The following is a 12,815-nucleotide window of genomic DNA, read 5'->3' on the forward strand; positions in this document are numbered from 1 at the left end:
CTTTAGCGGTTAATAGAAAAGCCCCCATAAGTCCTAGAAACACCAAATTCAGGGTTTATTCAACAGAATCCCCTGAACAAGATGCAAAAAAAAGTTTTCAAAAAGACCTTATAGTTTTTGAGAAAATCGATGTTAAAGTCGGGCGGAATAATCCGCCTAATGCATTTGCATTACCGATTTCCGCATTCCGATGCGGAAATGCAATTTCCGATCGGAATTTCGGAAATTGCATTTCCGCGGAATCCGAATGAGCATCCCTACACCAGAGCGGGAGGCGTTTTGCAGAAACGCATACTCCCGGGCTGCTGCAGATTTTGGATTGCGGATGCATTTCTGCCTCAATGTTAAGTATAGGAAAACCGCAAACCGCTCTGAAAAACGGCACTTCAGAGCGGTTTGCCAGGCGGTTTTTGTTACAGTAGCTGTTCAGTAACAGCTTTACTGTAACAATACATGAAATCTACTACACCAAAAACGCTTCACAAAACTGCAAAATGCTAGCTGAAACGCTACAGAAAAAGAAGAAAAAGCGTTTCAAAATCTGCTAGCATTTTGCGGATCTGCTAGCGGTTTTTGGTGTGCACTAGGCCTAAGGCCTCGTTCACATAATACGCGCTTCCGTGCGGATATGGAAGCGCGTATGTTGTGCTGAAACGCAGGAACGGCAGAAGGGCATAGACTGTCCTTCTACCGTTCACATCTACTGCACTGAGCAGCAGTACGATGCACTGGGAAGCGCTTGCGTACTGCTGTCTGCATTTTGCCCGGAAGTGCAGAGCTGATCCCATCACTGTCATGGATGGGATCAGCAGCGCAGCGGGGCAGATGGCGTGCGATCGGATGCGCTGCATTCGGATCGCATGGCCATCTGCGTTGGTAGATGTGAACGAGGCCTAAGGCCTCGTTTCCACCTGTGCGCTTCTGTCTGCTTTTCAGCAACATGCATCAATCTGTAACATTGATGTGCTGATAAAAAGCGGACAGAAGCGCACTATTGGAAATTAGGAGCCCTAACGCATACCAACGCAATAAGTGTAAAAGGGCCCTTACTGTCCCTCAGAGGGACTCACAATCAATCCCTACTATAGTCAAATATGGGGAAGCCAATTAACCTATCTGTATGTTTTTGGGATGTGTGAGGAAACTGGAGTGCCTGGAGGAAACCCACACAGACACGGGGAGAACAAACAAACTCCATGCAGATAGAGCCCTGGCTGGGATTCAAACACCTAGCACTGCAAGGCGAGAGCACTACCCACTACACCACCATGCCTTTTTTGCATCTCAGTGACTATCCCTATTAGTATTCCTCAGGTCATCAAAGCCCACCCTGATGACAGGGACTCATGCACACAGCAGTGTTCTATTATACTTTATGTAGATATGTTTTATAGCTACTGGTTTATAACATGTATTATGTGCATTATGTGTATGGATTGTAAAAATGTATCATAAGCATACTGTAGATGTTCATGGTCTGATTTAATTGGGGCATCTGACAAGATCTCCAAGGTTCTCCAGTGGAGATATCATAAGCAATAGGACAACTTGGATTGGATTTATTAAGCACTGCCTGCTATTAGGTTATAGAAGTTTCCAGTTTTCCCCTGGGTCATATTAAAGCATAGTGGGGAGAAAATAAGCAGTTGTGAAATTAGTCTTTATCACAGTGAGGACTTTTTCATATTGTCCTGGATTTATTTAAAAACATCTTAGTGTTGTGGATACTGCAGACAATTGGAATCATGGGAACACTTATTCACAAAACTCTTAGCAACCATAGCTACAGCCTGATAGGGCTGGAACCCACAGGAGCGCTTTTGGCAGTGTTTTGGCAGTGCTGCGATACGCTAGCACTTTGCCAAAACGCTGGGCTAATGTTAATGGATGGGCCAACTTCCACAGGAGCGTTTGCGTTTCCCAGAAACGCAAACGCAGGACCTGCAGCATTTTGGGAGCGTTAGCGCTTCAATGTAAAGTATTGAAACGCTAGCGGAAACGCTCAGCAAAACCTAAACTGAGCGGTTTTGCTAGCGTTTTGCGGTTCAACACACTGTAACAAAATGAAAAATAATTCACAGGACCAATCAGGATAAAAACGCAAAACGCTACGCAACTGCTGAGCAAACAAATACAATGTTGCAAAATGCGACCAAAAACGCGCATGAATCTGCTTGCAAACCGCTCAGACAAAACGCTAGCGGTAGCGTTTCGCGTTTGCTGATTTCAGTGGGTTCCAGGCCATATGACCCAGGTGAGAGTTACTCCTGGAGATGCATGGAGATTTCTGGGGATGCCTCAGTATAACAGGCCTCTATGTGTATGTAAATATGTACAGTAAGCTAATAGCTTTATATGTAAATTTGCTCGCTAACAATAAATATAATACATTTTGAGGTATACTGTAATACTGGTATGTGAAAAATATATTTTGTTAAATCATTTAGTAATCCCAAACTAAATTCAAACAAAGAAAGAGGCTCAGCATTTAACAAGGTCAGTATACTAACAATAATAACCATGTCTTACCTTTTTAAAAGGCAATGAGGCAGGTCATCTGCCTCATTGTCCTGCAGCACTGGGGATTTAGACTAGGGTCACACTGGCGGGCCACTGTGTTTTACGTAAAAACAGGATTGCGATGTAAGGGTCACATTGTATATTATACGTGGGTTGCACTGGATACAGTTAAGCACACAGTTCAATGAAAAGTGTGCCTCACTGCATCTGTAAACACTAGGGCAGTTTCCAGGCTATAGTGTTCCTTGAAGGCTCAAGTATGATATTTGCGATGTGCTTTTTTGCAGCCCCCATTAAGGGTTAGCCAGAGGTGGCTCCCAGTATTAGGTATCCAGATGTAGCCCACCCCCTCCATATAGGTAGCCAAGTATAGGCGCCCCCAGTATAGGCAGCTAGGTATAAGTGTCCCCAGGCTGGGATTACAGTGCATGGGGGGGGGGGGGGGAGCAGTGGGTAAACTAACACAGCCATGGGGAGGGGCCCCGACTCCTCCCTACCTCTCCTCGGGCCCCCCTTCTGTGCTCCCCCTCCCATTGCATAGTTTCAGAAGTGGACGCAGGTGACCGGGAACACTTACTCACCTCTTCTGGGCTCCATGTGATAGAGCTCGACGTGCGTGCCGCACCGCTCCAGCACCGCTCACTCTACTTGCAACTGAGATCACTCTTCAAACACTTTCACCACCAACAACACCAAATTCATCTTCCTCAAGGCTGCTGACGTGGTGGCACATTCATAGTACGTTCCTAGTATTTAAAATCTGTTGGCCCTCATACGACATGAAGGTGGCAAAATTGGTCAGTAATTGACTAATCAAAATTGTATACAAAATGTGTACACGGCTTTAGTATGCATGCAGCTGAATGAAGGCTAAAGACTAGTTGGTTTCTGGTACTCAAAGCACCTCATTGTCATATCCGGTCTATCTGCCCCTACCCTGTGGAATTCCTTGTTATCTTAATTAAGGCAGCTCCAACCTTGGGCACATTTAAATCAAAACTGGTCTGAGACAAGCTTATGCACTTTGGGTTCTACAAGAGAAAAGCGCTGTACAAATGTTTTGTTGTTATTTGCAGTTGATGCTGCTAAAATGTTCTTTTCATTCGGTCTGTGGCTTTCTAAGAATTTCCAAAACTGACATCAAGCAAAACTGACAGCAAGTTTATACAGTCTCCTACTTGCAAACAACTCATGTTACAATGTTTCAGAGGTGCAAAGTTGTTTTCATGTACAATAGACCACCCAGACTCCAGAAATCCCCTCCTTGCTGGTCAGGGCATGAGGCTAACTTGTTATTCAAGTTCAACATTCTTACTAATCCCTGACTGCCAGAAGACTCCAATGCCATTAACTGCTAGTTTCCATTAACCACCCTGGCGTTCTGATAAGATCGCCAGGGAGGCTGCGGGAGGGTTTTTTTTAAATTAAAAAAAAACTATTTCATGCAGCCAACTGAAAGTTGGCTGCATGAAAGCCCACTAGAGGGCGCTCCGGAGGCGTTCTTCCGATCGCCTCCGGCGCCCAGAATAAACAAGGAAGGCCGCAATGAGCGGCCTTCCTTGTTTTGCTTACACCGTCGCCATAGCGACGAGCGGAGTGACGTCATGGACGTCAGCCGACGTCCTGACGTCAGACGCCTCCGATCCAGCCCTTAGCGCTGGCCGGAACTTTTTGTTCCGGCTGCGCAGGGCTCAGGCGGCTGGGGGGACCCTCTTTCGCCGCTGCTCGCGGCGAATCGCCGCAGAGCGGCGGCGATCGGGCAGCACACGCGGCTGGCAAAGTGCCGGCTGCGTGTGCTGCACTTTATTTGGCGCAAATCGGCCCAGCAGGGCCTGAGCGGCAGCCTCCGGCGGTGATGGACGAGCTGAGCTCGTCCATACCGCCCAGGTGGTTAAGGCAGGGAGGACTGGGACCTTTTGGCCCGGAGGGAAGACACAAACTAGAGGCCCGGTTTCACGGCAGCCCCAGCCCAAATGACGTCACATGCGCCCCACATGCTATAGTCACACGGTAGTCACATGGTCATGCCAATGCAGAAATACAAGGAATACTCGAGGGACAGCATGACAGGTAAAGTATAAATGCACAGGCACTGTGGGGTACATAATAGATTTCGAGGAAAAAAGCCGGGGTTTTCATTGCGTACATAGTTTATTATTATCGCACTTAAAGAATACATTGGCCCAAGATTTCCCAGCATCTCAGATTGATACATTCAACTACTTTCCACCCAAAATAAGTCAAATTGTTGATTGGGCATGCTTGTGGCGGCACAGATTTTCATCCGAGTGGATAATTATCGAAGCAGTTGGTGGATCGGCCAGCCCTAAATCATTAAAGGAGAGGCAGCCTGCGGGGAAATCTCCCCCCTTCCACCCTGGCCAGTCCTCTCCTGCCATTAAGGCAGGGGTGTTAAACTCAAATTCAAAGTGGGCCGACATTGAACACTGGGACCTAGCCACGGGCCAACCTCAATGTGTACTGGCCCCCTTATAAAGTTCCCTGGTGTCCAAATATTCCCCTCCAACTCCTATACAGTTCCCTGGTGTCTGGTGGTCCTCCTCCCTTCCCTATACAGTAATCTGGTGTCTAGTGGTCCTCACTCCCATACACAGATCCCTGGTGTCTTGTGGCCCCCCACCCTCCCCTATACAGTTCCCTAGTGTTTAGTGCTTCCCCCTACCTCCCCCATATGGCTTTCCTGGTGTTCTAGGGATTTACCTCCAATATAGCTTCTCGGGTGGTCTAGAGTGGGCCAAACATAATGCAAAGTGGGGAAACCCCTTGAGGGCCAAATTAAATGGGTCTGAGGGCCAGATTTGCCCCACGGGCCAGAGTTTGACATGTATGCATTAAGATTTGTACACACATGCAACCTAATGCATGACCAACCACCCAACATGACGAACCACACAATTTGTTGTTTGTACAACCAGTACACACACACACACACACACACACACACACACACACACACACACACACACACACACACACACACACACACACACACACACACACACACACACACACACACACACACACACACACACACACACACACACACACACACACACACACACACACACACACACACACACACACACACACACACACACACACACACACACACTGACCAACTAACCAAGCAACTCATTTAAATACTGTGCATGCATCATATCCGTATTAAAAAAACAAGCCATTCAAAAAAACACTTAGAAACGCTGTGGCCCATGTCCTATTTACTATTCATATGCCGCTTCCTGAGTTTTCTCCAAGGAGAAATGTTTAAAGAGAACCCGAGGCGGGGTTCTGAGAATAAAATCCCCATACAGAGGCTGAGTCTGTCTATAGAGCCGAGCCTCTGTTGCTATATAGTTCGCCCCTAAGCCCCCCTGCGCTTTGCAATACCCCCCTAAACACAGCCGCGCTGCTGACACGCAGCTTGTCAGAGCGTGCTGCGTTTTCCTCTCTCCTGTCAGTCTTGCCGCTCCCCCGCCTCCTGCATCGCTCCGGTCCTCGCCCACGTCCCTTCCCTCGCCGCTGATTGGAGGGAAAGGACGCAGGCGGGACCAGAGCGAGGCGGGGGGAGCGGCGAGAGTGACAGGAGCGAGGTAACCACAGCGCGCACAGCGCGGGTGTGATTTATGGGGTATTGTAGAGTGCAGGGGGCGATCTATATAGCAACAGAGGCTGGGCTCTATAGACAGACCCAGCCTCTGTATGGTGATTTTATTCACAGAACCCCGCCTCGGGTTCTCTTTAAACCTTTTCAATAAAATACCTTTGAGGGCTTAGCCACACTATAAGCACTTTTCTGAGCACTTGTGATTGATTAGCGCTTTTTAAAAATCGCTTCCCTTCACTTTCATGAAAATTGCGCTAAAATCGCTGCGATTTTACGCGCACGCTATCCCAGCGATTTTTACCGCATTTTTAATACAAGTGAATGGGAGCGATTTTTAAAAAGCGTTCAGAAAGTGCTAATCAATCACAAGCACTCAAAAAAGCGCTTACAGTGTGTCAGCCCTTAACCTCCTTAGCGGTAACCCCGTGCTGGACACGGGGTAACCCACCGCGGACGATTCCTCTGGCCCTGCTAGGCCGATTTGCATCATTTTTTTTTCAAACACGCAGCTAGCACTTTGCTAGCTGCGTGTTTGGTCCAAATGCCGATGCGCCGCTACCCGCCGCAATATAGAGCCCCCCCCCCTGCATACCCCTTGCGTAGCCTGGCCAATCGCGCTATGGGGTGGATCGGGACTCCCTGTGACGTCAATGACATCGATGACGTCACTCCGTTCGTCGCCATAGCGACGGGGGAAGCCCTCAAGGAAATCCCGTTCAGAACGGGATTTCCTTATGGGCAAGCGTCGCCGGCAGCAATCGTAAGATACGGGGGGACGCCGCAGGGAGGGGGGAAGCATGTAGCTAGCGCTAGGCTAGCTACATGCTTTAAAAAAAAAAAAAAAAAAGTGAAAAAAAAAAAAAAAAAGTGAAAAAAAAACTCCCGCGGCTGCACGGCCGCGGGAGTTTTTTTTTCACTTTTTTTTTTTTTTCACTTTTTTTTATACCACCAGGGAGGTTAAAGCTCCAGCCTAGCAAGAATTTTTTTTTACCTATTTTTGGTTACTTTTTCAATTCTCCTGGGAGAAAACTCAGGAGGACAATTAATAACATATGGGCCTATGCTTTTTATATGCGCTATAAACAAGGTCAACAAGCTGGAATAATGTTTACCATCAATCCTTGCACTGCATAAAGCTGAAGTAAAAGCATGGAGCTATTCTCATCAGAATTCAATCTTATCAGGATAATATAGTGTATGTGTAACTTCACAGCTGCATGCATTTCATGGGCCACATCAACCTAAGCAGTGACTGCACAGAATGAGCGTGAGAGCCAAGAAGCTAGAGATTGCTTTACAACAACCAGGAAGGGTAGCCAGCATATTTCTGGAATGACAGATCCAGTGTAACAGTCAGCGTGTCTATTTTCATGCTAAGAAGTGTCTTAACATGCAAATCTGTAATGACCCATTAAAGGCTCATACACACATCAGACCATAGTCTTTGGAAAATGAAAGATCACAGACCAATTTTACCCCCTTCCATGTAGTATGAGAGCTATACCTACACAGTCTATTCTATGGAGCTGAACTCCACATCAGACAGAAATCTTTGCAAGATGCTGCACACAAAGATGCTGTAGACATTCAAAAGATCATTATCTGCAAAAGATCTGTTCCTGCAAAAGATCCGTTCCTGCAAAATGCATTAATAGTCTATCATTCATAAAGGAGCTGTCGGTACAGGGAATCAGTGCGGGAAAACACAGCTGCCGGTGTTTTAGACTTCTGGGTGGGCATTCATAAAAAAACATCCAGGTGCGGTGGCAGTGCAGAGATTCCCCGAACTAGGCAGGCGGTAGGCTGGCGGTAGGCAGGCGGAGACACGGAAGCTGCCGAGTTGATACATTTCTCCGTGTTCCGCTCTGCTGCAGCTGCCTGGGAGGTCTGTGTCTCTCCATTCACTTGCATTGGTATCGCCACATCACAGGGAGCGGTACTTCCCGACCTCTCACCGCTTGCGGTGATCTTTATGAATAAACATTTTGCTACATTTGTTCCGATAATCACAGCACAAGGCGGTGATTTATCACTCTGCTCGGTAGTGTCATTTTTTTATGCGGAAAGAGCCTTTATGAATGCTGACTTTGCCGAGTGGTCGGTAAAGTCAGCTGTTTTTAGCATTTCCGCATGCGGAAATGCTTTATGAATGATAGCTACAGTCTATGATATCTGCAGATCATCATACACACCCTGTTTAACAGACATTCATCTGCAGATCAGATCCACCAGGATGGATTTTCAGATCTGCAGATGATTGTCTGATCTGCAGATGAATGTCAGTTAAACAAGGTGTGTATGATGATCTGCAGATCTCATAGACTATGAATGCAATTTGCAGGAACAGAACTTTTGCAGATACTGATCTTTTGTGTCTGTACAGCATCTGTGTGTGCAGCATCTTGCAAAGATTTTTTTCTGATGTGGAGTTCAGCTCCATAGAAAAGACTGTGTAGAGTATGGCTCTCATACTACATGAAGGGTGGTAAGATTGGTCTGTGATCTTTCATTTTCCAAAGACTATAGTCTGTGTGTATGAGCCTTAAAGGAGCACAAACATCGGTGTCCACCTTGGCCTAGGATCCAACATATGTACAGGTGTCCCCTGAACTTCTTTAAAGTGACACCAAAGCAAAAAACAACTTATGATGAATTGTATGTGTAGTACTCATAATTAATAGAACATTAGTAGGAAAGAAAAGAGTCTCATATTTTTATTATCAGTTATATAGCTTTTTTTTATAACACTGCATCATTCTGTCAATATTTGCAATTGCAAACAACACTCTGTATTTTAAACTATGAAACCGAGCAGAGCTAATGACCCTTTTTAACTCCTCTGCAGTAAAACCTTATTTGAAGCTGATTTCACGGTTTCTTTGAAGTATAAGTGTTTTAGAAAATAGGACTGTCTCTGCCCCAGTTTTTTTAACTCTTCCTGTACTGGAAACAATATGAGACTCTTTCCTTTGCTACTAATATTCTATTTCTTAGCTGTACTATACATACAGTTCATTATAAGTTTTTTTTTCTCTTCAGATTCCCATTAAAAATCTGGAACACCGGATTTTTAAACATTAACCCCAAAACGCACTGCTGACTTCCTCAGCCCTCCTGTTGGTAGCCACTCTGTTGTGTGCCACGTTGTCATCCCTCCATCTTTCCCCATAGAAACAGTATGTATTGCTCTGCTACAGCAGAGCAAGCTGTCTGTACAGCACTTTGCCCCCCAACATTTACGTACATATGCACCAATAGTCAAAGTTATTTGGGTTGTTTTTAGGTATAGGCAAACCAGGCACATGCCTGGGGTGACACTTGTAGGAGAGGGCACCACATAATTCTTGATTTCGCGCGAAAATTCAGCAGTGCATGCGAAAATTCGCAATTCCTGGCAAAAACGCTAGCGCGGCCATGATATGAGTTATCACGGTTTTAGTGAATCAAGCCCTATGTGCCTCAGTGTGAGTTTTACATAAGGTCCCCTTAAAGGGACTCAGAGCACCTATCATGGGCATGCCTTTAAGACAGATAGCTTCCAACAAAGTCGTGGTATGACCTCTCTGGAGGAGCCTCTTGCAATGGCCATGCGTGTCACTTCCTCTTCCTGCTTCATTCAGTGATGCACTTCTCTAACAGAGAAGACAGGTGACCCGGAAGTTATAACATAGCCAAGATGGCAGCCGTCATATTTAAAATGAAATCGAACAAAAACTATTTGGTGTAGCACGGCGATTCAGGCATTGATTGAAAGAGGAGAACACAAGCTACAGAAAGGTATGAATCTTTAAGTACTTTGCAGTACTGGTTGGAGTCTTAAAGGCATGCCCATGAGAGGTGCTCGGAGTCCCTTTAAGCACTCTAAACATAGCCATTGAGATAGAGCACTAAAATTTGCTAAAGGCAGCCACAGCATCAGAGAAGTCTAAGCAGAGGAGGGTACCAGTAACAGTTTGGTAATAAATACCACAATCCAAAGCACACATAGAGGGGATCATTACCAGTACAGCACCAACGAAAGGAGGTTGTTAAAAAAAAGACCCTTTGTGGGCCCCTCTGGTCCTGGGGCCCCGGTACAGTTGCAAACTCTGCATCCCTTACTGCTATGCCATTAGTTTTCCACTCAATGCCACTAGGAAGCAAATCAGTTTATGTCGTGTTATACATTAAACAGTGTTAAACAACACTGACATGCATGCTTATTCAGGCAGACAGCAGTCAGACAGCGTTTATTGCAAAACATACTTGAATGACAAACCAAACAGGCTCTATAAATTCTGCTTGTATATTGCACATACACACAACTCACGTTTGACATGACAAAAAGCCCTATCTTCAAACTCGCATTACATTTTAGGCCTTCTAAAGGATCAATATCGAAAAAAATTGCAACATGTAAATTGCATACATATAAAATGTACATTTCTCCTAGAGTAAAATGCACTATACATGATTTTTTTCCTATGTTTCAGTCACTTACAGGAGGTAGCTAAAAGCTGACAGATCCGAGATTGGACTAGTCCATCTCCTTATAGGAGATTCTCATACAAGATATTTATTCTTTACAAAACCACTCCTTGGGAAAGGAGCTACACAAATATGGCAGCCAGCTTCTCTGCTCATTTTCACACTATTCGAGCAGTTTGGCTGAGCAACTGCAGTCCAGTAAGTGCTTCTGTAAATAACTGAGACTCAACCATGAGATGGACTAGTCCAAAATGTTTACTGCCTACTGTAAATGACAGCGGCATGGGAAAAAAGTAATTTATAGAACATTATACTATAGGAGAAATGTATTTCACATTTTACAATTTCCTAGTAATAGTAATCCTTTAAATACACATATAAATTGTGAAATGACTGTGTGTAAAAGTTCAAACAAATATTTCAGTGCAGTTTGAGCAAAGTCCTGCTGAGGTGACACTACAAGTTACATTCATAATTGGGGATATAATTCATCTTGAAATGTAATAAAAAATATCCAGTTACACATCAAACAACATTCTATAAATCCATAACACATTCAATAATAGTATACCATCCTTCATAAAATATGTGATTTATAAAGTTTAAATTAATTCATAGAATTTATTATCCAATTATAAACCTTCTCTTAGTGCAACTCCATTTCACTGTTATCTCATATATCTGCTTCTTTCTATATATATTTTTTAAATATATTCATATAAAAACACCCCAAAGTCACACTCATACTACAGCAGGACTGGAGTCTTCACATACTTCTTTTCTAGGCAACTACTCTGACACCTAGTGGTGATATTTGAGATCTCCTGCAAAGTAGCACAAAGCTTGAATTTACTGTAATATCATAGTGACAAAACACATGCTGAATATGCTACAAACAGATGTCTGCTTTGTTGACTAATTGCAAGATACATGACAAACTTTTTGCCTAGTGCAAATGATTTCTCTAGTTGCTTTCTGTTGGTTTTCAGCTTAACTATGCAAGTCTTTGTTTTGCGTGGCAGCAGAAGGTGCGTCGCTGGTAAGAGAGATAGGCAATGTCCCTTCTGGATTGAAGCCTTGGCCCACAGCTTCTGGTCTTATAGTGGGCACAGAGGTGGTGCTGGACACCTGAGGACTGTGCATTTTTCTATATGGGGGTTCACGTTTAGTCTCCCTAGATCTAGACCTCTGAGGCCTCTCTTGCCTGGGGCTCTTGGCCCCACATGGAGATGGACTGCGACTCTTCTGGCGTGAGGAACCCGGAATGATAAGATCATGCAGACGTGCAAGGGCTGGACTCCGGCTTCTTGGTGAACGAGCATTGGCAGGACTGGGGCTCCGAGATTTGGGTGGTAATAGGACTTGAGTGCTATTATCATCCTCTGAACTGGAGTCTGAGCTGTCAGAGGACTCACTTACTTCGGAACCAGGAAGACTGATCTAGATAGGGAGGGAGGAAGAAAAGAAGCAAAGCGTTATTAATGCAAGACTTGCACTTTTATTATCCTGCTCTATTTGTTAGCCATTTTCAGTTTGTATTTCTTTCCATTCCTTAAAGAGGAACTCCAGTGAAAATAATGTAATAAAAAAGTGCTTCATTTTTTACCATAATTATGTATAAATGATTTAGTCAGTGTTTGCTCATTGTAAAATATTTCCTCTCCCAGATTCACATTCTGACATTTATTACATGGTGACATTGTTACTGTGGGCAGGTTATGTAGCTGTTTCTAGCTGTTCTGGCTGTTACAGACAGCTGTAAACAGCTAATTCCTGTCTGTGAACATTGTTACATTGTGGCAATTTGCCCAGAGTACCAAGGTACTCAGAGCTTCTTGTGGGAGGTGTTTCAGCACAAAATCAGTCACACAGCGCCCCCTGATGGTCTGTTTGTGAAAATCATTATATTTCTCATGTAAATCAGCTACTGATTGGGATAAAGTTCAATTCTTGGTTGGAGTTTCTCTATTGATTTTGCACTTTTTAAACTATGCAGATTTGATTTAAAAAAAGAAACAAACAGCTGATTTACAATACTGATCTTATATTTGCTATGTGCTGACTGAATATTGCCTCTGGTCGCATATACTCTGACTGTAGATGACACATAACTTCTATAGGGCAAATTATATGCCATGATTTTATTCCACACAAAATGTGCTGTTTGTTCCACACAAAACATCTTGTTTGCAATTCAGTT

At 44.4% G+C, this 12,815-nt stretch overlaps 1 protein-coding gene across 2 annotated transcripts in view; it reads right to left on the reverse strand.

The window, feature by feature from the left end:
- Nucleotides 1-10,361: 10,361 nt before the first annotated feature.
- The window catches only part of INPP5J (inositol polyphosphate-5-phosphatase J), a 60,297-nt gene continuing 57,843 nt past the window's right edge, over nucleotides 10,362-12,815 (reverse strand). For both annotated transcript variants that reach the window (XM_068240773.1, XM_068240763.1), the window contains exon 13: nucleotides 10,362-12,055. In XM_068240773.1, the coding sequence (XP_068096874.1) occupies nucleotides 11,606-12,055 (450 nt within the window). In that variant the 3' untranslated portion in view covers nucleotides 10,362-11,605. The remainder of the gene's footprint in view (nucleotides 12,056-12,815) is intronic.

Source organism: Hyperolius riggenbachi, chromosome 1 (assembly GCF_040937935.1).
Source record: "Hyperolius riggenbachi isolate aHypRig1 chromosome 1, aHypRig1.pri, whole genome shotgun sequence".
NCBI lineage: Eukaryota > Metazoa > Chordata > Amphibia > Anura > Hyperoliidae > Hyperolius > Hyperolius riggenbachi.